At 33.8% G+C, this 27,994-nt stretch overlaps 1 protein-coding gene across 1 annotated transcript; it reads right to left on the reverse strand.

The window, feature by feature from the left end:
* Window positions 1–6,603: 6,603 nt before the first annotated feature.
* On the reverse strand, window positions 6,604–27,614 carry Smp_028140 (putative proline-serine-threonine phosphatase interacting protein; the record flags this gene model as incomplete). The annotated part of the gene is made up of 10 exons (XM_018794132.1): window positions 6,604–7,177; window positions 10,387–10,818; window positions 12,015–12,496; window positions 13,646–14,010; window positions 18,327–18,786; window positions 20,523–20,719; window positions 22,318–22,716; window positions 24,619–24,949; window positions 26,362–26,583; window positions 27,225–27,614. The coding sequence occupies 10 exons, from the start codon at window positions 27,612–27,614 to the stop codon at window positions 6,604–6,606; spliced, it is 3,852 nt and encodes a 1,283-aa protein (XP_018648575.1).
* Between the last annotated feature and the right edge of the window lie 380 nt (window positions 27,615–27,994).

Below are 27,994 nucleotides of genomic sequence, written 5' to 3' on the forward strand. Positions count from 1 at the left end.
CTGGTTGAACTCCACTGGTTACTGCTTCTCACTAGAACTCCAGGGAATACCTCATGGAGCCAGTTACTAGTGAGCACATGATCATTATCAGAAGGGGTTTGATGGAGATGACTCATGATCTCAACTCTATAAAATCTACACTTTATTGAATTATTACTATTTTCGCCCTGAAGTGACATCAGTATTGAAAAATTACTTTACCTTAGTATGTAATTTCCTAGTAATACATACTTAAATAAAGCCAGAACAAATATTGATGTAAAATAATATGAATTCATTATATTTCGTGGTTTATCGTCAGCTGTCTACAACCAAATATGTATTAGAATTTTAGCATTGAGATAATAATTAATATGGGGCAATTGACATAAGTGAACGTAAAAGATTGGAATGACTAAAGGGTATCACTGATAATAATAATTGAATATAAATTTGAAAAGTTCACATAATTTAAGAGAAGCAACGCAACCCATCCTATTTGTTTTCAATTCCATGAATCCTTTATTATCACATAATTTATCTTATCTGTCTCTGAACTTCACTCAATTATTACACCACCCACCCTTTAAGTTTTCTTGATTCTAACACCTAATAACCTCTGACCTTTTCTTGCACATATATATATATAGTTATCATTGATAACCTTTTGCCATTCCAATCTTTTACGTTCACTTATGTCAATTGTTCCACACTATTTATTATCTCAATGCTAAAATTCTAATACATATTTGGTTGTAGACAGCTGACGAGTAACCACGAATTCATATTATTGAATTCATATTATTCTACATCAATATTTGTTCTGGCTTTATTTAAACTAATTGCATAAAATACAAACTTACGACAAACCTTGGGACGGAACCCTAGACTTGTAGGTCTTACGGTGATCGCAATATTTTTAGATGACTAATTCGGAATCTAAAGGTTTGGATCTTTCATTTCAGTCAATTTATCATAGCACGATCCAGGTTAATTCTCAGAAGTGATCCAAAAAATATGTTCGTAGGAAACCCGAGGGTTCTGAGTTCGAACTGGTTTGGTATCATGAGTGCCCTTTATTTCAGAGTTCCAAACTAAAGTGGAAGAATTTTCCAGTTCCCATAGACTTACAATGCTCTTTATATCAATTTCTAATGTAGAATAAACTTAAATTTGTTTCGCAAGAGTATCATTCTAGATACAATAGTATGTGCTCTATACACAGTACACCTTTTCTTTGATGAATGCAATAGAGTTTCAGCTGGTCATCGTGTAGCAAATTACTCTTAAGCGTATAATCTTATCTTCACTACCTACTAAACTAAATCTAGGAGGTTTGCCATAATGATATCTCGAAATAGTATATCACTATTTTGTTGCACCATACTTGATCTTAGATAATAGGGAATAATAAAACAAGAGTTCTGAACATGTTTCGCACATGGTATCATTCATCAAACAGAAAATTGTCCCAGTATTTTAAAAAATGTTTTTACTTCCAAGACTCCCTACAATATTGAAAACGCATCTACTTTATCAAAAAAGATTTGATAAGTAACCCGTTTTACATCTACATAAGGAACAGTTATATTGTATATAATACAATTAATCTTTTTGATGAATTTAGATTGTAATAATTTGACAATTGTTTCGTGCAAACATTATTTATCATTTAGTATACGATCTACATTATGTGATACTTAAGGTATGAATGTAGCGATACTGACTGTTTCATATCCTACCCATGCTGACAATACAGTATGCTAGGACCTGATATTACAATTCTTTTCCTAAACAAGATTGTGAAACGTATACAAATATACATTTGAACGGGTTGTGGTTTGGATAGAAAACATTATTTTGTGTTTTTTTCATACTACTTTTTGGCATCAGTATTGATTTCCCCATACTCTTAACGATCACACAGTACACATTGTCAGTTTTCCTTATACACAAACTATCATCGGAAAAGACGATATATTTGGCAGCCAATATACTGGAAATCAATAGGTACTAAGAAAAGTCATTTGACTGATAAACGAGAATCCTATTCATGTCCTTTTAATATATCAGGTAACTTTTTATTTATTTTTAAGCCAAGAACCCTTGGTTGTCATTTTGTTGGACTCAATGGTTAATTTTATGGTATATGTTCACTCTGATAGCTATCACACTTTTTCGTTATTTCATATGTGTACGTACGATTGTCATTTGGTTTCCTTTGTAAACGGATTTTCTTATTTGACAACAGTTATCGTACAGAATTCCCATCACTTTAAGAGCAATTGTAATTCCCGATAACCGGACGGCTCTTGCACTTCAGTCTGATAGTGAATAGGACTGAAACCAGATCTCAAAAACAAGCGCATTATCGTTAGACTACTGCATCACGTCCTAATAATTCATATTATGTTAGGGTGGTCGTAAATTATTTCATTTTTTTATTTTTTATAAATGATAGTTCAGATATGTAAGGTAGTCTGCGTTAACATTTTCTCAATTCATATTTCCACACTGACCCTTGATGTTTTCTGATTGATCATCCTTGCTTTTAGTTTGAAACTTTCATTATATGATATAAGATCACCTTAATATTCCGTTATCATTTTGACCTCTCTGAATATCAAGCGTTTTTCTGAGTTCCTAATTTCACATGGTTTCATTGAACGGGAGATTACCGTTTAGTTGTTGTGTATCAGTCTTCAAGTCTATTCAGTTTGTATAGACTTAGTTTCTTATCAAAAGAATTTTACAATCGGTCTCAAAATAGAAGACATTGTTAACTTCATTCGATTCATAATATTAATAAACTATAGTCATAGATAGTGTCAACAGCGTGTTATTGTCTTACTTCCTGATTGGTTAATTGTACAAGTTATGACTTTTTATATTGAAATTTCATTAAAATTATCTGAATGATAAGTTACCAGTGAACAAACAATTAGGATTATTCACTAGGCTAATTTCCTTCTGTTCTAGACTTAATTGAAATATACTTTCTCATGAATTTTAATGGACACAGAATAGAATTTCGGCACGACTTACTGGAAAGATAGTAAAAGTTTCATAGGAATAATAATTTGAATATCATAAATTCAGTTGATGTGACCTATATTGTCAAGAGCAGGTTCGTATACTCATCTTCGAAATATACTTTATGTGAGTGCTGGTGATACTACTCAACCACCTGATTCGAACCCCATCGAGCGGGGCTTGGACTCGTGACTTATTAGTTGAAAGTCAAGTGTTTTATCAAATAAGCCATCGTTCCACAGGTCAGATCAGTAAACTTTTCATCATATTTTCCTTTAACTGATGAAACAAGACATTTAAGCTTGATGTACATTAAATATAAAAATCTAACTTTCAAGTTTCGATTGATACTAAATTGGTGCCAACATTGAGTCAATAGACCTTTTTATCCCTTTTCATTTTTATTTTGCAGCATCGATGTCGACAGTGGTTCAGATTACATTTGGTAGAAAAACACCATTATTTTTGTTTTTCTTTCTACAAATAATTATATATAAATGACTAAATTTTACATTGTCTATGTATCATTTTCTTAAAAGACTAAAATCATTCTCATTATTTTAACTTATAAAATGTGCCGGTTATTCTAGTTTAAGATTTTTTTCTTATTTGCGAGAAATAAATTCAAACAAGACTTCTTTTTTGTCAACCATCATTTTGTAATGAAGCCTAATTATGCGACGACTGAATGGAATGTTAAAGTTCAATAGTTAATGAGACAACTTTTTTTTCTCAGTTCTTACCAGTTTATGTTATTTTGTGTAGTAACTAATAGTAATAATAATAATAATTTTGAAAGTAGAAATATCAGATGACATGTTGAATAAAATGATTGTATACCGTAATTCATTTTTATTCAAATGAATCCTACCATATATTTTGTTTAAACTAAGAAAGACCGAAAGGAAAGAAGATAGTTAATAATATAATTGACAGAACTATGTCGCTAAAAATGTCTGATGTATCTGAAAAGAAAATCGACTGATGTTTTACTTTTTTAAAATGAACATATTATTTGTAGCTTGAATAAAACAACAAAACATTTAAAGTAAGTCACAACTGATAGAGAACATTATAAAAAGGCAGATAGGCATAAAAAAAAAGAAGATAGCCTTCAATAGATTCAACAAGTAAATTGGAATGATATAAATGGGTAGAAAAAAATGTTAGGATAGAATATTAGCGCATGTGAAGTGGGTTTTATAATACGGAACAATTTCGAAAGTCGTTGTCCTTCTTTATAACAAATATCTTTTCTTCTTCGGTTAAAAAAAACAAATTATATTCATGTAGATATAACCAAATGCATATCTGTATTGAATAATAAAAGACCAATAAATATCAGTTTGTGAACATTAAAATGGATACATAGATGTTAAGCAATATTTTGGTGGTTGAAGAATTAGGATTGTAGCCAAAAGGTTACAGGGTTGAAGGTCTATGTACCCTTTCCGATCTAGGAAGTCCGGTATTATTACTTACCTTCAGACAATGTGGTTCAAAGCTGATTACATGAACCATTATAACGTAAATAAGTGGGATTACCAACATAAAGTTAAGTTACAATTTGAACCAGTTCGATAGTAGTACTGTTGTGCTAACTTGAAAAGTATAAATTGTAAGGTAAAAAAGTACCCATTGTAGTCCTAGAGGCTGACAATCAGACTTTGAGAAAGACTAGACCATCATCACTATATCTATTATCTCTACTCTTTGAGTTGGATTTGTATCTGATATTTGTTTTCATAATGTTTGGTAGTAAGTTGGTAAACTCATTTTACATAACTGATGAACACCATTGGTAAAATGTTGACTGTATGTTCCAGTTATAGAAATATCAATAGTTCATTGATTAGAGCATTTGATATTTAGAATGAATGGATTGCAAATATGAATCTAGCTTTGAAAATTTCAGTTTGGGTATGTAACAAGATAGTCACCGATGACCAGAAAAGCTAAATGTACACAAGCTTATACTAGGTTATCGACACGCATACAGTGATTATTATTTGCGGTAGTAAAGGCATAACATTACAACGTACTCATCAATTAATCATTTATTAATCTGATGATTATGGTAGTTATTATCATTAAAATCTGACTACCAAAATTGACAACACAACTAAGAATCAATAATATACATTATTCGAAGTAAAATATTTAAAGGCAGACAAAAAATTCTATTTAACAAGTGAATTAAATGACTATATGGCTAATCATTTTAGTGGAAGAACACAGAAAAAGTCAATGAACATTAATGAAGAATAAATGAATGGAACTTAATTAATCACTACTCTATGCTTTCTCAGCTCAAACTGTTAAGATTAATAATTGAAAAGAAACAGAAGTCAGTATTAAATTTACATTTTGTTGGAAGGATAGTAGGTGATAAAAACAGGTACGATGCAAAATCCAGTTATCTGTATGTTAGCCTTAAGGAAATAAAGAATCAATATCTCATCGATTATCAATACACATGGGTAAGTAATAAATAAGAAATTATTCATAAACAGGTAAGTAGTAGGTATCATTTCGACAAATATAGTAGAAAGCATTCCATATAAAAGATGACATAAACAGCAGAAGACGAAAGGTATCGATTTCTACCTCTCTGTCTCTGTCTAAGAAAGACAACGATTCTGTTTTCAATTAGATCGTCATCATGCTTTACTCTAATATACATGAATATTTATATGAAAATGTTAGACCAATCACAAGGCTATTTGAGTCAATAATCACAATGAAATAGAATATGTAACCAAGCATAATAATAGTTAAAATTACAAGTAAGAGGTTTCCATCATTATAAATTGAGAAAATCACTTGAGCAGATATGTAAACTTCAGTGATTTCCCATTAAACTTTACAATTTACAAAAATAAAAATATTTATTCGGCACAACATTCGGAAACCATCATGGTTAGTTGAATAACCATACATGTATACGAATCAAATGATACAATAATGGTGATAACCAATAGAAGTGTTATTCAGATTTAGTTTATTAAAAAATTTGTACGTAAAAGAACAATACACAAGGAGTGAATTATTAATAATGTGAACAAGTGTGTGTGTATGTATGTATGTAAAATACAGCTGACAATAATGAGAATAAAACAGAATAATAAAAGTACATGTCTCACATAGAATTCTGTTCAATACAATCTAACTTGAATATTCTTATTTTGTAATTGTGAAACTCGACGAGAAATTAACGAAATTTACATATTTGCTTTAAATGTTTTCAAAGTAATTATAATCATTTAAAGTAAATAAATGAACCCAAACAGAAAGGGAGGAAAGGATATATATACGTAACTAGTTATTCAGGTATAAAATAAATAAATAATTTAAACGGAGTAGAGAAAACGATAAATGTGGTGTATTTGCAATATCAGTTAATGTGACAATAATACTAAGAGAATTAGTTGGTACAACAGTTAATTGAATCAAACTATAATTAATTTTCAAAGGGAATTATGCATATTTAATGGATGAATTCAAAATAATAATACAAAACCCAGATGATTTGTTTAATCGCATTGGAGGCACAAAAAGTCTAAAAATTACTTTTACTGTAAATGACTTAATTTAAGTGTCAGTGATTGAAGATAAACTAGTTGGATTTATTTTATGCTCATTTATATCATCATTTTTATTTTTAATGTTCTTGTTCTCAGTAATAACTAGAGAATTAAATATTGTATTGTTGTTATTTTGTTCTAAATGAAGCGTTGAATTTGAATGAAAACGATTCACATTTGTTGGTGGATCACATATATATCGATCACCAATCAGACGATATTTACATAAATTCATACGATAATCAGACGAAATAACAAACAATTGTACACCACTAGCTAAGGAGCCTTCACGATAGAATTGTAAACTAACAGGTTGTGGCTTGCCTGGGCCATTCGTTAATGTGAATTTCGCTCGAACAGTACCAGTTGCATCGAATTTCGAAGTGAATTCGGACCGATGTGCACTATTACTATTATTATCCCTTGATAAGTTACGATCAATATTAGTATTGTGAAGTGGGATACGCCATGTAGCATGATTGACTTCTGGGAGCCACGTACCAACTGGAAGACTTTGCATATGGCTAACAGTTCCATCAATCATGAGATTTATTCGCAAATCTCCAGTATTTTTCACAAGTCTAATAAGGAAAATATTATTATTAATTAATTAAGATTATATCAAGTGAAATATCTGTAGACAGAATATAATTGATGATTGTAATGAACAGTAGTGTAATAATAGTAGTACACTTAATGTTTCGGGCGGATAATGTCAATAAGTAAACATCTAATAAATTTTATATTGAATGAATACATTCTCATCAAAACAATAAATGTTTATACTTGATTTAATGAAATATAATTTTACCATAAACATGAAAACAGAATCACAATGAATCTGTTCATTTATACCATAATGCGCGATCCGAACAAATTGAATTTATAGTAAGAACAAGATAATGAGTTGTTGTTAAAAATTATTAAAGTGGGTGAGTAAGCAAGCAAAAAATTTTACAAGGAAAGTATCTTGTTAAATTTTCTCCAACTGGATATCATTTCTGTTGGTGTAGAATAGAGTTCTGACTATTGAATGAACTAATTAGGCTAGAATTGGAACACCCTGATTAGTTCACTGTCAACCAATCAGCGCTGGTGAACGAATCGAGATGCTAGAAAATTTTTATGTAAATCCCATACAAACTCTAATATTCTTACTAATGTATGTTCAACACTCGAGTTGTCGAAACAAGTGTTTTTTGCTTCTAGTTGTTGTTCGAATTCGGAAAGTGTTTATTAAAGTAACGAAGTTAGGATATACTAGACAGTAGAATGACACATTACATTTGACCAAAACTATATGTAACAAAGTTTTATCTCATCGGTCTACTTCTGTCTACAGTTTGAAATTACTACTAATTCTGGAATTTTTGGGTTGTAATATATATATTTATGAAGCGACCTGCCATCAATAATATTTTGGAAACTCTAAGTCACTGACAAATAAAATTGACTGAATTCATTCCATACAAATCAACTCAAAAAACGAATTATTAGAAAGAAATAGTGGGAATTCGACTTTAAGATAAATCAACTCAGACGTTACGTGTTACTATTATGATTATTTCAGTTATGGAAAACTGTTTATTCAGGAGAACTAGAATGGTGGGTCAGCCATTGTAGCAGAATTACATGAATTCGTTTATTTTGTGGATTTTCTTCAGCTACTTGCAACCTATAGTTTTAATGTCTAACTTGCCCCAAATGCCCTGGTATGGCCGAGAGTGGGGAGAGTCCGCTCTCCTTCTCGAAATGCTCTCACATGGCCACGCGAATATATAGCCTCTGACAGGGAAGTCCTACTCACTACCTTCTCGTGGTGGGGGGGGCTGTTTACGAAAGTGAGAGGACGAAAAGCGAATGTCCGGCGCTTTAACCGGGTTGGTGGGTAAGGCGAGTTCACCTAGGGGAGTTGGCAAACCCTGATTCCAAACCAATGGTGCACATGGGCTCCAGTATCCTGATGGAACGAATGGCGTATGAACCTGTTGTTGGTCACCGGCTACCATGGGACTGCATCTCCTTACGATGCTCCACTGCCTTGTGGATCAGACTTTTAGGTCAAAGGCTCGGGGTGTGGTCCCCTAAGAAAACCACCTGCTTCAGTTTGGGCACCTGGGCAGTATCTCAGCCCTCACACAAATCAAATGAGATTTGTGAGGCGCATATTTATCTGGTGCTTTTTGTACCAATATTTATGTGTTTAAATAAAATAAAATAAAATGTCTAACTTCAACCGATTTAGTTCGTAATTTAAAAAGTGTGAAAATTCTACAATCTTCCCAGACCATCCTATTTAAATAAAAATAAAAATTATTTATGCCCCAATGTACATATGTTATTTCGTGTTAATGATGACAAGTCCAAAGGCAGTAAATATAGAAGCAGATTTGTAGCTGAAGTGGATGATTTTGGTGGAGTTTTTTTCTCTGGGCTGGATGGTTTGGTCGTGGAACTTTCATCATTCTTCTGAACGACATCATCAACACAAACGTCGAGTAGAAGTTAGTGCTGATGATGTCATTCAGAAGAATGATCAAAGCTGCACGACCAAACCATCCAGCTCAGAAAAAAAGCCATCAAAATATGGAAGCATTATTGAAAATTTCCTTATAGTTGGATATTTACATGTTGACTAAAGTGAGGATTCTAAGGGCTAAACGCTTCTGTCAGTCTCACAATATTGTGAGGACTTCGGTTCCCAATATTTGATTGCGCAATAGTAAGTGCTCCATTCCTATTACTCTGTTAAATTACCCTTTCTTAAAATTAATATTAAGTAACTCTTCATACTCGTTTTACTTTTTCTTAGAAGGCTGTCGGTGCGTATTTTAGAACTTTTCTTCCAGAAACAAAGATGGATAGTAGCTAGCAGTGGAATCTAGGACTCGAACCCAGTACCTTTCGCTTCAGACGTCATCGCATTATCCACTCAGCTACAGAGTGAACATCAACTTTGAGATGCAGGTGCGTCCAGCTGACGGGTCCCAAATAGGACGAAACGCGTGTCATGGATTCCACCGCTAGCCACTATCCACCTTTGCTTATAATGCTTATGAATTAAGGCTATATCGAGGCAATACGCACAATATGCACATATACCAATTAGAGACTGACCAGTTGCAGTCCTAAACATCAATGGGAAGATTCAAACAAACAATACCAAGTGAATTTTCCTCTAGAGCTTTCACAGTAGTTGGCGTATGAATATCAGTCCGTGAGATTTTTCATAATTCTTCTGTATCTATAGTCTTCTCACTAATCGTCACTGATATGATATAAAATGTACACATTGTTTTAAAATAAGTATAACCATCGTTTCGAGGTTACAAAGAACAGAAAAGAATCCAAGGTATATATGGATACACATTATTCTGCTAAGTTTATTGTTGCAACATTTGAGCTGATAAATGGGAAAGATTGTTTGAGATTTATCAAACTAGAACTCGTTTTAAAACAAGGAAATCCACTTGTATTAATATTCGGTAACTGATTATGTTTGGACTAGAGTCGATTTTTAGTTAGCGATGTACGGAGTTCGATGCTACAGTATATAGCAGTAATCGTAATAATAGTTACAAAATAAGCTATGATTTTAGATAATCTGCGGGCTAACTTAAGGAGTGAGAAGAGCTTTTTCTGAACGTGAAAACACATAACTGGTCAATCTTTATCACTGAAGGAACAAAAGTCTGAAATAATTCACCGTATAATTAGCGGGATCAATTTTGAGTAAAAAAACCTAACTAAAATATCATTGAATTACGCAAAAACAATAAAAAGAACATACTCTTTAGCAGTAGTTGGTGTAGGCCATTGTGCTGTATAATCCAAACGAAAATCTGTAGTTGATGCTTCACAACGCCAGTATGTACATAAATGTATTGGAGGTGTAAGACTAGGATAGTATCCCTTAACATCGGCATTCACATCAACTGTATAAGTTAATACATCTAATTTAACATATGTAGGTGTATTGGATGTAAAAGAGGTATTTAACTTATCAGATGTATCACTACAAGAAAATGAGTTTTCATCTGAATGAGCAATTATCAACGGAGCAAGATAACTTGAAAGAACATCACCAGGAATAGCAAGCATATAATCTGAACTATTATTATTACAACTATTGATTATTTGTGTTGCATTGTTATCTGCCAAATTCTCGAGTAAAATTGGTTGAGGTTTATCAGCAGTAGGAGTTGTACTTTCAGAAAACAAACTAACAGAAAAACAAAATGCATACCAATGAGACTACATAACTGAATTAAGAATACTAACGAAAAAAGATCTTGATATGATACTTGAGAAATAAATGAATACATCAATTAACTGATAAGTAGTAATATTATTCTTAATGACACTTAATATCACTTAAATGACGTACCTATTAGTCTAGTAATCTTGAACTATATACATCTGTCTTATGATAATTAAATCTAAACTCATGATTAATTTGCTTGAGACATTTTATTAATTTAACTATTAACAACTAACTGCTTGTCGATATAAAAGTAAAACACATAATGAAATATATTAACAGTAATTGGATTGTAGGTATAAACAAAAATTGGAAAATAAAAAACTTAATAAAATCTCCAACATTATGCGTGTTATTAAGGCTTTATTTCCAAATATTCAGTAAATACATTAAAGGTAATTTTTATCATAAATGGTGAGATCAGTTGAAGTATCATTAAAAGTCAAGAAGGGCTTTTTCATCCTAATTCAGAACTCTTTGGTAATGTAAATCAACAATCTGACGCGGAATTAAACTGAAAACCATGACATTTTGATTCTCACTAATTTATCAGCTGATATCAGTAGCTGGTGATGAAAATTATCTTCAAAATAGTGTGGTGAGTCGGGACTCAGATTGAGAAAACCAATTTACTGTTTAATGAAAAATTACAGAGTGCCTTCGTAGAATATGAAAACTATACATTAAATACATAATTTGCACATCTTCCATCAGTTTCCCTTTATATACTTCATGATTCTTCCAATTCTGTTGTTCCTCTGATTGCTCTCTGTCCTTTTTCCTGTTCCTTTCAATCCAATCTTTTTTGGCAGACATTTCACTTCCGATTGATGCTAAATACTACTGATATCTGTCAGCATAAGTAGCATGCGCCACAATAGTATTTTCAGATCACAAACCATCTTAGTAAATCTATTAAAAGTAAATCTGGATATATGGAAGCTCTTCAAAGACACTTCGAAGTAAAAAAGGAGTTAGATTAGATATTGCATTTTACTATTTTATCACGATTATCTATTCATCAGTCAACAGGTTTACATGCTTCACCAATTACAAGTTAACTGAGAAAATTAAGCTTCATAAAGAGCTTGTGAAATAGAAACATAACAACTGTATTATTTCAAAATAATCTGAAATAAACGAGCAGTACAATTTACCTGATTGATGAGCCAGAAAGTTTAGGTTGTAGATCCTTTAATCTTTCAGCGTTTGTAATTCTAAACACAAGAGGGGGAATAAGTAATTTATTGAATAGTCTTTGTCCCATATCCACACGTGGAAATGCAAGTGTTAAACTACCATTGATTGCTTGAATAGGAGGTTGACCAGTAGAGGCTGCGGTTGAAAAAGAGCTGCCACCACCGTTAAAAAACCGGGCATGCCAAATCTCTGTAAATGCAGCAGCTAAGCAAATTGAATTATTTGGCGAATTAATTGAATAGGTAGAAGGAGAAGGTGTAATACATGGTTCAATAATGGAACTATTATTCGGATGATTATGAAGGCGTGTTGGAGGTTCAGGAATAGGTCGAGCTTCTTTACCAACTACAGTACCATGTATATTAGCGTTAAAAGATGGCCAGGGTACGGAAGGACTGAAGGATTTGCTTGTCTCAGTTGAATTTGTTTCAAAAGCCATCTAGAATTGTGAAATTGAAATATGGGTTATAGGGGTATTAACGTGTATCTTTAGATCTCAAATGTACAAACTTTACCTATTACAACAAATTTGTTACAGTAGACTTCTGAATGGAACGTTTGCTCATAGACAATATGATCATTATATTTACACGAAAATGATTAGTAATTCATTTACCATTTCTAAATGGAAATTTGACTGAGTAAATGATATAAAATATATTCACAGTGACTAATCGAACATATATTTATATAATCAATCATATGTTGAATGCTTATAACTTCAGATAGATTTCTCAATACACAAGCAAACAGTCTAAGTGATTTTATCTTAAATTCGTTTGGATTCTCGGATTGTATTTGATAAATGTTTCTCATCAGAAACTTGTGCACCTAACAAATTTGGCAAAAAAATATAATAATTACTTACTGGACAACGTGCTTTAATAGTGGTATATCACACATTTTTGAATATTGTTAAGTAGAACTAAACATAGGTTTAGTTGACTTACATTAGTTGAATAGATTCGGATGGATGGATTCCCCAAGTATAATCGATTTTACCAAAGCGAAACGAATTCTTCACGTCAATAGGCTATTTCATATTCTGATGAGGTCGAACAAATGTTTGTTAAGGAAATTAAGTCATGTACCTACTGACATCTGGATCCCGGTTAAATGAAAGATGTTTGAATGAAATACACAACTGGATGGATATTTACAATAATTACTAGATTATAAGACATATCGAATTACAGACGATAAAACTATCTAAGTACTCATACATTAGTGGGCAAGTGAAGCTCAAACTTATGATCAACCAACTAGCCTAAAACACTGGAACTACTAATGTCGATTTGATAAACTTCATATATATTTGACTAAAGCGGTTGCTCCACATAAAAAGAGCTGTTTACTTTGATGTGTAATCTCCATGATGAATCCTTGATGTTTCTCTTAGCTTTTCCCATAACTTTGGATTCGTTGAGTCACTGTTAGAGTATTTAATGGACAGAGCATAAAAGGTTGATAAGTTTGAAATTGGGCATACAGCTACAAAAACTGATGACTAGATTAAAATGAGAACAGCTGAGTGATCATAAATGATGAACGATAAAGTAAATACTGTAAGCAAATAATGTACACATACCCAATTAGATTGATCAATTGATTCATTATCCATTGAAGTAGGTGCTGTACTAGAACATCGTCGAACTAAGCCACCATCACCATCATTCTTTACAGGTGATAAATTAACACCCATTGCAGATGATGAAATTCTTTGTAAGGTATCTATTAAACTATTACAACTATCAGAATCTTTAAAACCAAATTTAAAATCTGAAGAGCAGTCTTTCTGAACGGAATCTTTACTATTATTTGACTGAATATCTTTTGTATTAGTTTCTTGTACTGTGAATAGGGTCTCAAAAGAAGACAAACTGAAAGTTGCATTTTTAGTTTCATCTTTTGATTCCAATGACTTTGCAGAATTGAGTTGACTTGAATTTCCTTCTAAAATTAAAATAAACCATAGATAAACTGAAATATGAAAGAGATTATCTCTAATAATATTTAGGTACATTTATTCTGCAAAAAATTATTTAAATGTCTGTACAAACGTCAAGTTAAATCATTTAATGATAAATAAATCTTACTAAACAAGTGTACATACAGAAATAATTTGATGAATACGACTTTCAAGTAGTCATCAAACTAAGACTTTTTTATCGGCTGTAATCAACTTTTATCAGTTCAGCATTAATATACTTCATTTCAAAGTACATAATCAGATAAATACTTACTGAAATATTTATAACCAGTAGTACAGTGAATGAAAATTCAGGTACGGTAAACCATTTACTGTTTTAAGCATAATCAAAAAGGAGATTCGTAAAATGTCAAAATCATTCATTAAATGCATCATTTGGATATGTTTCTTCAGTTGTCCTTTACATAATTCATCATTATTTCGATCCCGTTGCTACACCGATCGCTCTTCATTTTCCTTCCTCTTCTCTTTATTTCACTAATGATGACACTATTAGTATACAATCCATGAATTATTATAGGTTCATATACATGAGATTAAACTAACAACAACAAACAAGGACATCTTATAAGCAAACATTCTAATTACCTATTAAAATAGTAATTAGAATATGCAGTTATCAATAAAATACAGACTAACTCGATTTCGAATTATATAGGCTTATGGTGACGATACTGGATGAAGTATATAAGCTATATTACATCATGATAATGCTAATAAATTATACACGTACATACATACACACAAAGTATACACAGCCATAGAAAACATGAGCTGACATTTAATAATAGCAGCAAATGAGCAAAGAAAAAAGTTTTTACTAAATGTGCCTGAAGCAGTGCGGAAACCTAGTGTTGATAGAAAAAACAACGTATATATGAATGATTATCATCATCACTATTTTTTAGTGCAATTTATAACGATGACTACTAAGACATGAATTTCTGTGATATCTCATTTCAAATAGACTCGTAGATGATAAAATTTACACATACTAATTTGAGAAGTGACAAAAGCTCCGTGTAAAATACTTTTATTTGTGTAAACTTTACTGCGATATCTTCGTGGAAGAGTGGATAATTTGCCTAGATAACATAATAAATGATTACGGTGATGGAATATACATATACATGTGTATTAGTAAACAGACAAATTTAAATGTAAAGAGTTAGGAGTGTTAAATATATGATACAGTACTGCTAATTCTATCTACAATATAAGTTATTGACTTGCAGTCTTATATATAGAAGAGTTGCGATACCTCATGGAGAGTTGAGAATTTCTGAGTTACGAGAGCGAAGTCCCTCCTGACGACCAGAGCAACGAATAATATATACATGGAATGTTCTGACGAAATAAGATACCAGTGAACAGAGGATACAATTTTATTTTGCTTGGAATAAGTAAACCCCATTGGACAAAAGCTGAACAGAAACAACTGGACTTGGGGAAGATTCTGTTTCATGATGGTCACTAGGAAGAAAATGACCCCACACACACACATGTAAAATGTTGTACAGATACTCTCTAGAGAAGCCCGGAAAACGGTCATAGGATGGGAAATTCATACATCCAGGATCATCAAAGGATCTTTCGAAACATAATAGGTAGGCCTTACATTAATCGTCATCCAGTGTTACGTGTTCAGCAATCATAACAGCGGAGAGGATGAAGATAGGTTTTATGAGAGGTTATAGTTCGTCGTAGAGAACTTCCTAAGGAAAGACTTATTTATCCTGACACGAGACCGGAACGCCAATGTCGGGATGGATAACACCAGGTGTGAATCCATTATGGGGCAGTATGGATTGGGAGAAAAAAGGCGAGAATGCTGAGAGACTGGGAAATCTATGTGTTTTCAACGACAGAGTTATAGGCGGGACTAGCATCACTTATAAACACATACACAAAGCTACATGGGATTTACAGCGCCTCAATACGGAGAACCAGATCGATCACAAATGTATCAATAAAAATTGAGGTCCACGGAAAACGTAAGAACAAAGAGGTAGGATAATATAGCTTCAGTTCACCACTGGCGGATGCCAAGCTGAAACTGAAGTTAAGAAAGCACTACACAATTGGGCAAGTAGAGCTATAAAAGCTTAATACAACTTCCCACAGAGATGCTGAAAAACTTAGTCAATAAGCGGTAGCTCTCAACAATAAGTTCTAAGCCTTACGAGACCTACTCAGAGGAGAGGAAACCACTGTGGAGGACAACTGTAAAGAGATTAAGGAACCAACTGCTTTAACATGCTAGGAGGTGCTGGGCCCCAAGAAGCACCGACATTAAGAGTGGATCCCTAGTAATACCTTGAGCAAGATTCAAGATGAGAAAGTCAGGAAGACAGTAGACAAAAAAGCCGGAAAATAGAAGAGCTCGGAGCACGAGCCGAATAGACAGTATTAAACAAACGAGTGGGGAAAAGTATCAGGACAGACAAGCGGAAATGTTTAGAAGACCTGGGAGCAACAGTAAAACAAGCTGTAAGAGAAGGGAATATGTGAGGAATATATGACAATAAAAAGGCTAGCACGCGAACATGGTAGCCCGAGCGATCAGTCAAGAAAGAAGAGAAAAAAGTCATTGAGGTTCAAGAGCAACAAAACGAGTGTATATACCACACTGAAATCATTGATAAACAAGGAGGATTTGATTCATATGTGAAGGGATGGATTGGGAAAGCAAGGATAATATTCCTACAATTGGAGAATATTTTGAACGCAAAACAACTGCCAAGCAACACAAGATAGAATTTTTTATACAAACGCAAAACAGTTTTATTATATGAATCTGGAACAACTATCATCTAAAATGTACATGTATCTGTAAAGAGATGTCCATGCAAGACATTCCGAATCTGTTGGCCAAATGCAGTTAGCAATAAATTTCTATAGCATGAAACAAACCAGCTTCCAGCTGACGAGGAAATCAGGAAAATATGCTGGAACTCAATAAATCACACTCAGTGGATATTATCAAACTGCATCACAAAGCAAGCCCTAACCTGGAATCCTCAGGCCAGAAAGAAAAGAAGCAGACAAAGAAACACATGCAGTCGGGAATCAGAGACAGGCATTTGAATCAACAACTGGAAACGAGTCCAACAAAGAATTGGTTGGAGATTCCTGGTCGCCGGTCTGTGTCTCAAAAGTGGTAACAGACTTAAGTAAGTTAGCAAGTAAGAAAGTAATCATGACAAGCCCGGTGTTTTTTAATTTAACCGAAAATTGATATAAAGCAGTATATTAGTTGTGAATACAAGACTTTTAAGTCAGTAAGACAATAGGTTGCTGAGAATAAAAATTACGAATGATTCTTAAAAGAATTAGAATTACGATTAATCAAGGTGTTATGATCAAGTTTCATATCTTACTCCAAGCTGCATCATCAATATATGGACATTACTTGTCGCACGATAAAAGCCATAAGAAACGTTTTTCAGTGATCCCATTAGCCTTAAGACTATTCGATTCACATTCAGTAGATGGGATTCATAAGACTTCAACTGCAAATTCTCTTAGTAACACGTGTATTAATGCCAGTCCAATTTTCTACTTGAAATCGAAACAACTGTGACCAGCGAAAACCGTCAATCTGTACTAAAGATGAATTTCAAGTCACTCACTTGAAAAAATTAACTGAGAAAGCAATCATTTTAAAACCTTTTCGTTTATAGGATCAGGATGGAAAAAAATGTCAATAAAAAAGTGCAGGAAATCTTTTTTTTGTTTTATTTATTTGTTTTATTACTCACAATATACAGTGAAGATCATTAATCAAATAAAGCGGTTTTGAGACAAACACACTTAATAGTGTCTGAACTGATTCCCATTTCCTGAAAAGGATTATGAGTTTTGGATTTTGAAAATGACATTTTTAAACACACAGTATTTATTCTACTGATATATTTATTCTTTATGTCTCAGTAACCAAGTACGAGCTTATATACGCAGATTCGAGCCATAGTTCACTTTACATGGTTGGTAGTGATACCACCTAGCTGCCACTTCTCCGGATTTATATATATATATATATAATATTTTTGCACACAGAACTACATAAAAGTGACACAAAACAGCTGTTTAATGAATATTTATTAGAAATTCATAAACCAATACGCCAAGTAATAGCTACCCAAGTTTCATATTTTTCTGGTTTCTATCTTCGTAACTAGAATATTATCATGGAAGGTGTGACATAAACAATGTCGTCAACATAAATCTAAGAAAAATCGCCAACAATCGACTTATTAAGAAACAGAAAAGCAATTACTTTTAGTCCATGTATTGCAACTGTATCCACGTGGACGTATCGCTGATATTGAATGACCCTTACTGAGTGTATTAAACGATGACAAACCGACATTCCGAGTGCGCATGGAACCACCAGCACCGATAGAAGTAAACGACTCAGTGGTAGATGATGACACTGATGACGATGGCGGTGGAGGAGGGGGCGGTAACAATGGTGGAAGAGGTAATGCATTAATCAAATCATGATTTGATACGCTATCCGATCCTGAAGTGATGGGGATATTTTGATATGAAGATATGCTTGAACGTGGTGATCTAAGTGTTGATCCGACACGATGATCAATAAGTAAAGGGACTTGTGAATTCCCAGTGCTTTTAGGACTTCTTGTCTCTACAGGCTTTGGACGAGATTCTAATTTATCCCCATTATATTTAAGCGCTACTCCTGGAGCAAACTCTCCGACTGGACGGATATTAACCTAGATGAAAAGTAAGATATAATTGGCGTTTCACATTGTTAAATGCATACATAAATGGGTTTTTTAATAGCATTTTCAAGACCTAGTTCTTCGATGTTAAAACACATCCTTGAAACTGGCAGCAAAAGTTAATAAAACTCCTAGAATACTGTTCAGCCAATAAGCATCAGAAGAGAATTACAAAACCTTATGCACTAATATTTACTCCTAATCTGACTGGTCGGATTGACAAGTCATTATTAACGTTTGGACTTGTTTTTGATGCATTTCTAGAAATATCAAATAGTTTAAGTAAATAAATAATCTTTGGTTTGCGCACTTAAATTTACTTTGACATATAGCAAATTTAAAAGTTGACTAAGGAGTAGTGGTCGAAAACGTTTGGTCTCAAGACATACCATTTATGAATGAAGTGGCCTCAACTGTTTACTGATTTTGGCTGGTATCACATATTCGAACGAGTATTGGGAATGATAGGATCCCAAGGATAAAACATGGACCTGAATTTATATGGGCAAGTTAATACTGTTTGAAGAAAGAACTGATCAACTGTGGCAATTTATCTTTCTTCCAGAAACATTCTAGAGTTTTGTGGTATACGATGTAAACATTCGCCAGAAGGAACACTCTTCTAACCCATGTATCGTAAGTTTACAAGAAAAATTGACATTAGCAACTCTTTCAATCCATAGATTTACTATTGATCATTTCAAGGAAACCATATTAACGGTTTCAAAATTTGTTAGTATTTTATGTTTTTTAATGAAAGCTAAACTGAGTGGTTGTGTTAGAAAGCTTAATTTACTCTTAGGTTTAAAAAGAGGATCTTTTAAATGCCAACTATGTGGATGATGCAGCCGCTGGAGTATAATGCATTCGCATGGGTTTAACTAGTGGCGTAATTACCATGATAGATTCAAATATCCTTTTGATAGAAAGTAACCAACGCAGCTAATTATTTTAATTCGCATAAACTATTTCTCACAGTATTTCATCACTGGTAAGTGCAATATCTCGTGATAACCAATAAAATAAAATTAGTCGGTCCGAGAGGCTTAGGAGTAGTGTCTCTGACTGTGATCTGAATTTGGGGGAAGATAAAAAATGGATACATACCCACCATTACAAACGAGTTTGAGCCGTGTCATCCAAAGTCCCTAACCATTGATTATGATGATCACGCGAACTCCAACCAGATAGTCTATACCTATTAAAATGGCTAAGTCCAAGTGTCACTGACCTCATGGACTGGTGTTATATTTTGTTTTCGCCGCGCCTAGCCTTCTATCATCCTACTCCTGCACCCGAAAACACAAAAAGGTTTTAAGTCATAAGCTGTTAGTATTATTCAAACAAACGAAGAAAAGTCATACAGAAGTACTAAATGTGTTCCACATTAATAAGAGTCTCAGCCAAAAGTACTATTTTTCACTACTAGATTGAATTTAATACAGTCAGTCTAAAGATATATATATATCACATTCTCAGCAAACGCGTGCAGCTAAAAAGATCACTATCCTACTGTTTCAATCCACACAACATTTTAGCGTACTCGCACTATCCCAAGTCAACCAAGTTGCACAGAGATGATTTGTTTATCTGAGGTTCTAATTATCTAGATTGATCTTAAGAGTAAATCAATATATCATATCGAAACTTTCAAAAACAGCACAAAAGGAAATGAACTTAAACTGTGGTATCATATAATACAACTCCAAGTATAGAGAAATACCTACTTTTAGACCATGAAATGTTTTGTTCGCTTTGCTTTCTAGATCTTCTTCGGAACCTGAATCATCAGCCTCAGAATGATTGAAATTTGAAGAGTTTTCACCCCATGGATCAGGTGGTCTAATGTTATAACCGTCTTCGTCTTTCGGTAATTCTACGGGTGTAGTAGTTCGCCAATCATCACTTTTTGAAGTAATGTTATCTGCAAAAATAAGTCACTGATATTGAAGATATCATTCGAAGAATATAGCAACAGTATCGTAAAGATTAAAGTGAAGACAAATAGAGACACTTTATATGTCATTGATTTAGTTAGGTTCACTTATCGTTTCTTTGATTTCAATAACCATCAATCAGAAACACTTTATTGTATGAGTAATCTCAATTTATCAGACCCATGATCAGAACTTTGCCAATAACTACAAATGTCCGAAAGCTTTTTCGTATAATTTAAGAACAAATAGCTAATTAAAGAGTAAATGTATTTGATATAGAATATAAATAACGAGCGGTAATAAGTGAAATTTTATTGGGAATAGAATATCATGTGCTGGTAAAGGAAAAACTAATTATAGAGTAGCCAATATCTCACTAAATATACATGCAAGTGATTACTGAGTGCTAATATTCGACAGCCGTTGCATTCTTTTGTTTAACATATATTGACAAATACCTTTCACTCTACTCGAAAACAACTAAAACGATAACGAGTTGGCACGAGATAAACTCTAATGAACCCGAATAACAGTAGGTAAAGTAATAGAAACATACGTTTTTGTAAAATTTACTCAAGGTGTCAGTATCACGATTCGTTCTAAGGCGCTGATTGGTTGGAGGTAGCCCAAACAGTATACTCAGACTTGGGAATGAATTAGCCATGTAACCGTGCCTTAGCGTTGTTGTATTATGAGGAAAATTGGTACAGATTTGTTAAGAATTGAGAATTCTGAATTGGTATCACGTATTGTATCCCTATACGGACCACTGAAAAATTTCACAAATGTAAACACTGACTAACGAATGACAAACAGGGCCTTCACGCTTATTGGTCCTCGAGTCCCTTTATAACTCAGTCGCCAATCAGAAGACGATGACAGAAGGCGAATTAGTTCTTTATTGTACCCAATTCGATGATGACTAAAAAACTGATGCAATAATGTGCTGCAAACGCCTGACTTTAACAAGCCGAAAAAGAAAGCAGATATTGAGCGCGATCGTACCATAGGTGGTAAAGGACTGAGCAGACAGTACATAATCAATTAGCAATAATTAAGGAATATTAAAATGTATAACAATAATTAATAGGTCCAATGGAAGCTTACAATAAAGGAGGTGTAGAAATGTAACAATATAGTTATCTACAAAATACGATGAAGATGCGAATAATAATATTGAGAAAAATAGAGAAAGCCTCAATTTTCTCAATATTCGTAGTGTGTCTAATGGGTTTGACTTTCAGCAACTAGGTTACAGATTCAAATCCTGCTACACCTACTTCGGTTTGGAGAACTGAGCAGTGTCATTAACCCCATACCTACAGTGCGTCTCATATCCAAGCACTTGGTGAATAATTCAATTTACATTTAGGTACAATCATGAGGATCATATACTTCAAACATCTCTGATATTTGCCAAATACTAAGATGTTTACTAAAAATAAAATATCACGTTCATAGGCTAATTACAACACGAAATTCAATTTAGGGGCCCCACTTAACATATAAGCTACTAATTTTAATGCGAAGCTTTCTCAAACATCAACAGAAACTACTTAAATTATTTACTGTCAAACAAATCTACCTGACTTGTCCATTTGCTTTATTGGTTTATCTTTGCCATTTGAATAAGGAGTGCCTAATCGACGAATCCCACGTTTGGCAACAACGGTGAAAGCACTGAGGCTGATACTACCACTAGCTTGAATATTGGTGTTTGTCCCAATGGCCGCACCGACTGAGGTGGACGACCCTGTTGCATTATTGTCACCGATAGCAGGAGCAGGATCCTGTGATAAGGAATTACGGCGTCGGCGAAAAAAACCTTCTCGGCGTTTTGCGGTTCCATTGCCAGAAATTGATATATTTGTTACCGACGGCACAACACCTACGGAAATGCTAGTTACAGAGACCGCGTCTGATCTAACATCTGTTAGGCTGTTGAGACTTGATTCGCCATTATCTTTGGTACCAGAACCTACAACTAAGTGAAAAAACGTTCCAATTAAGGATAGCACAAAACCACATATTGTGAAAACACCATACACTCTAACATACACAAAAAGTAGTCAATCATATAGTTATCGATGAGAAGGTTGGACCTGATACGTTTAAATAAACTGAGCATTGAGTAGAATTTACTTACGCCTGTAGCTCCCTCCCCGTGGAGGAGCATAGGCCGTTCACCAGCATTCTCCATCCGATTCTGTTCTGACCAATCCTTCCCAACTGTTTCCAGTTGATATTCATCCTCTTCGTGTCTGCTTTTAATTCCCGGGCAGCGTGTCCTTTAGTCTTCCTATTTACCGTTTTCTTTCAGGATTCCAAGTTAGTGCTTGCCTCGTGATGCAATCTGATGATTTCTGTAATGTATTTCCTATAAACTCCCACCATCTTTGCCTAGTTTCCTCTTCAACCGGAAGCTGGTTTATTCTCTGCCACAGTAGGCTATTGCTGATGGCATCCGGTCTACGGACATTCAGTATCTTGCGTAAACAATTGCTTAGAAATACTTGTACTGTTTACATGATGGTTGTGGTAGTTCTCCAAGTTTCCGCTCTGTACTACTAAACTGTCTTGATGTTCTTATTGAAAATCCAGATCTAGATGTTGGCTGGCATACAGTTATTTTGAGTTCCGTATAATCTGAAAATGTAGGAATTCAGCCCTTACTTTGCCAATCCTTGTCTCTATGTCTGCATCACATCCTTCATGTTCATCGATAATGCTGTCCAGGTACGTGAAACATTCCACCTGTTCCAGAGTATCTCCACTAAGTGTGATAGGGTTGGTTTTCTCCGTGCTGTATTTGAGGATGTTGCATTTTCCCTTGTGTATGTTGAGGCCTACTGCCACAGAGGCTGCTGCTACACTGGTTGTCTTTATCTGAATTTGTTGGTTTGTATGTGATAGGAGGGTCAGGTTATCTGTGAAGTCCAAATCGTCTAGTTGCATCTGAGCTGTTCGTTGTATCCTGTGCTTCCCCTCAGATGTGGAGGTCTTCATAATCCAGCCAACCATCAAAAGAAAGAGTTAGGGGGAGAGTAAGCAGCCTTATCTGACCCCGGTCCTAACTTGGAATGCGTCTGTCAACTGTCCATTGAGTAGAAAGTTAATAATGAATATATTTTTGTTATATCCCAATGGGTAGAAAAGTCGTATTTTTGACTTTTCGTGACTTAGTGTAAGCGGCTTCTCCAGAGTAAATAAATAACCCAATGAACACAAACAACAGACATTGGCTAAAAAACAGGCTGTATTGAGTCAACAAATTCTACAAATTCAGATTAAAAAAGAGTATTAACTTTTATAATAGTGAAGTGAGATGGTGAGAACTAAACAAATAATAAAAATAAACGTCGCACAGTTTGGTTAGTCACAACTATTGAGGATGATTAATACAAATAAACTGTTCATAGCAAAAACGATAACATTATTTAGGTATCTGTACTACATTGAGTTACTGCTGTATCTAAATAATTGAAATTCAAATAATAACTTATAGCTGATTATTTTTTATTTCCATTTTCATTCTAAATATTTTACTACTTTATACAGATCTGTTACACGTACGATTATTTACTTCTGAAGAGATTATTCAGAACATTTCTGCTTATCACAATTATAAATTGTGGGTAGTATTAACGGCAGGTTTCTATACCATTTAGTTTCAGTCCTTGGAAGTAATTTTCTGAAATATTTCAAACCAGAAGCGCAAACGTTTATAACAAAGATTTGATTTAATTTATCATACGTTTTGATTTGCAAAGCAAACAAATGAGTAGTGTCTAATAAACATATACATAAGTTTTTATCTAACCATAACATTAAAACTTTTTGAGCAGAATATTTTGGTTTCTTAGACAAGCTTCATGCTGTAAATTACTTGCAAGTGCAGATGCAGCTCTGGCTTCGCGAGCGAAAAATGCCTCCAAAGCACGAACACCATTGGCTGTTATTCCGTTGGCACGTTCAGTTGCATTTGATGAAAACGCAGCAGCAACCTCTGCATCTTCGAACTGCACACCTTGTGGTTCCGAAGTCCCAGTGCCTCTTTCGGTTACAAGAATATTCAATAATCTGTCCGTAGTTAACTCAGTCAAATCACGATCAAACTGATTATGTAATTTTCCTAAAGCATCACCTGTGATGGACCAGACAGATGCATACCGATGTAGAAATTCTTTCATCTGTTCCAGATGTGCAACTTCGATTTCCTTTTACAAGACAAAAGTAAAGGAATGATAATGGGAATTGGAGTTGTTTGAGTCAAAGGTTAGGAAATAAACAGTGAACACAGTATAAAATATCATTTTAAAATCCAAAACAGAACGTCAGTCAAAATGCTACTTCTCTAACTATACCCCAAGCTATTATCGTTATATACTTAGTTATCTGCATAGTGCGCACACCAGAGTTACTTGACTTAAAATACTTAGGCTGATTAAAAAGTTATCCTTAAAATATCCAGGACACATTTTTCATAAACCGGTAATTCCTTTTAGTTAAAATAGCGTCATTATTGAACTAAAGGAGACTAAAGAAATGAGTTAAGTAAAGGACATTCACATGAACCGCTAACTGATTTTATTCAGTCAAAGTTATTATTACTTAAATACTTATTTATGCAACCTCGATTACTGATTTTCTTTCAAGCGTAAGGTAAGTTTACAGACTTGTAGTGTTCGGGATGACCAAAACAAACTTTAACCAGTGGTATTGATTAGTCGCAGGTGATACAATATAAGCTGTGAATGACATCACGCTAATTAGATTTCATGTAAAATGTTGGTTTCAAACCTCTGAAAATATAGCACAACGCCATTTGTTCAGAAGCTACAAGTACACTTCCATTGGTGTGTGCTTTGAAATCAGTAGTAGTCCTTTTATTATTCTCGGAAAATATATGACATCAGGTCATTAGGTTGTCATGACTTACTGATAAGTTTGATATACATAAACGGTACCCGATAAACGATCTAGATTTTTGAAATAGATCAGACCAATTACAGATATATCTTAAATATTGTGAAACTAAGATGATAAAACATCTAAAAGACAAACCATACTGCAGATTGGACACTGTCACATAAAAGTCGCTAGTTGAATACGACTGGAATTTTTATTATTGGATGAGTGTAGATGGAATTAGCAGAGCAACAGATCAGGCTCAATATCGGAGAAAAAACATTCAGTTTAAGCTTCGTAATGACCAGTTGGAAGTGGTAAGATATCAGGAAGTTCAGAAAACATGTTTAATTTTAACTGAGTGTTTTGTGGTTAAACGTACTCGTGTTTAAGTCTTAAGTGCTACCAAAGCCAAATAAAGCAGTAAGTTATGCTTAGAATTAAATGAGCATATTATTTTTCCAAAGAAAATGCTTGTTATAAAATCTAAAAGAATTTGGTTCAATTCCATGTAATAACGTGGTTGCCCACTGCTATGAAGTTTTGGACTGAAATGAAATGACACATTCACCGCAACTGATTAATTACCATGGTCAACAAAAGCACCTGAAATGTTTCGACAATTGACAATAGTTAAAACCAAAACTAAGGCCTATTTTTCGGAAAAAAAACAAGGAAAACGCAATCGTGCAGAATAATATTTACTGGAAGTCTAGATTACCTCAAACTGTGCACATGAAATGTGCATTTTGCTAACGAACTGATTGCGTAGGTTATTATACTTTTCGACCGAATATTTGTACTCATCTTGAGCTTTCTTAAGCTTGACCTCCAGTTTTTCCTGATCTCGATTGGAACCAGACTCCAAGCGCATAGAACGCTCGTATTCATTATAACGTGAATGATATGCCTCCTTCGCTTTCTGAAGTTGAACGGAAGTTACCTGGGTAGCGAAATTGTAATTAAATGAGAAAAAGTAGCCCCATATAAAAATCGTGTACTATTCATGAAACATGAATGCATTACTTTCATAGCTCCAAAAAACAACCAAAAATTATGAAGAGATAGTTATTTTACTTTCAGCTCAAGAAATAAGTTTTATCAGATTATAAACTAAAAAAAACTGGTAAAATCTATCGTCTTGAAGATAATCCTTTCATGCATATAAATAGTTCACCAAAGCTTTTCCACCTGAATCTACGGACTATCAGGACTTATAGGATGCTGACTAATAAATTCATGGCGATGAATGATATTTCTTAAGAATAAACTTGAAGTGAGATGGGTTTTTTTTCGATGAAACGCTGAGAACAACATAACCTGAACTCATTTTTCAAAAACTATTTTAGACCTCGTCAAATCATAACTTTCAGCAGTTTAGAAGTAAAAGCTACTCAGTGAGCGTCCCAGGGGGTATACAAACTGCCCCACCAGTATGCGACTTAATGATATAACATAATAAACCATGGAGTAAATGGTAACAACCATTACTGAAAATATAATGCATGGGAATAAAGAAATTTATATGTGATGGATCAATGTTACCAATCTGAGATAAGATATACATAGATCGAGGATGACTACCTGGAAAGCATGCACAACTTCCTGAGTGGAAGCTTCTGTATCTTTGATAAGCTTCTGTCTCTTGTGCTGCTCTTCTAGATACTTTTGTACATCTCTTGATAGATTCTGTCGTTCTTGTGCAATAGTTAAGTGGACCTGAGAGATTTGGTCAATAAACTGCTTGAGGAGAGACCAACATGGTTTGAAACTACTAGTGTTGTTGTATGATCCTGCTTGTTTAGATAGTTTAACTAGTGTTTTGTAGTAATTGTCCTCAGCTGTATAGCTTTCACGGAGAAATTCAGCAAATTCAGACGAAGTGCGATAACATAACTTGAAATTTTGATACATGGCATCAAAGCCTGAATGTTTTTCTCCCCAGAAGTGTTGAGAAAATAAACATGAACTCATCCTGTTGAAGCTATTTCGTTACAATAGTTTGTAGCTGGCACATCATTTCAAATCCCATGGCAACGTCCAGCATATTTATTGTAAGGATGCGTCATAATGTATTTGAATTGGGCTTAATCACAGTACAGCAACCATTTACAAGTTAATGTGAAACCTGACTGGAGCTAGGAAACAGTAGACAGGATTTGTAACAATACTTTTGAAACGGCCCTAAAAACCCTCATCCAATATCCAATATTTGCGTTATGAGTTTGTATAGATCAATCGATGTCTTTGCATTGGCTTCTTATTGTTTTTTTACGGTTACAAGTATTTAGTTATGTTCAAAGTGTGACATCCTAGCCACTCCTTTGCCATAATTCCAGTCACTGCTATAATCC

This window comes from Schistosoma mansoni, chromosome 1 (assembly GCF_000237925.1).
Source record: "Schistosoma mansoni strain Puerto Rico chromosome 1, complete genome".
Taxonomy (NCBI): Eukaryota; Metazoa; Platyhelminthes; class Trematoda; order Strigeidida; family Schistosomatidae; genus Schistosoma; species Schistosoma mansoni.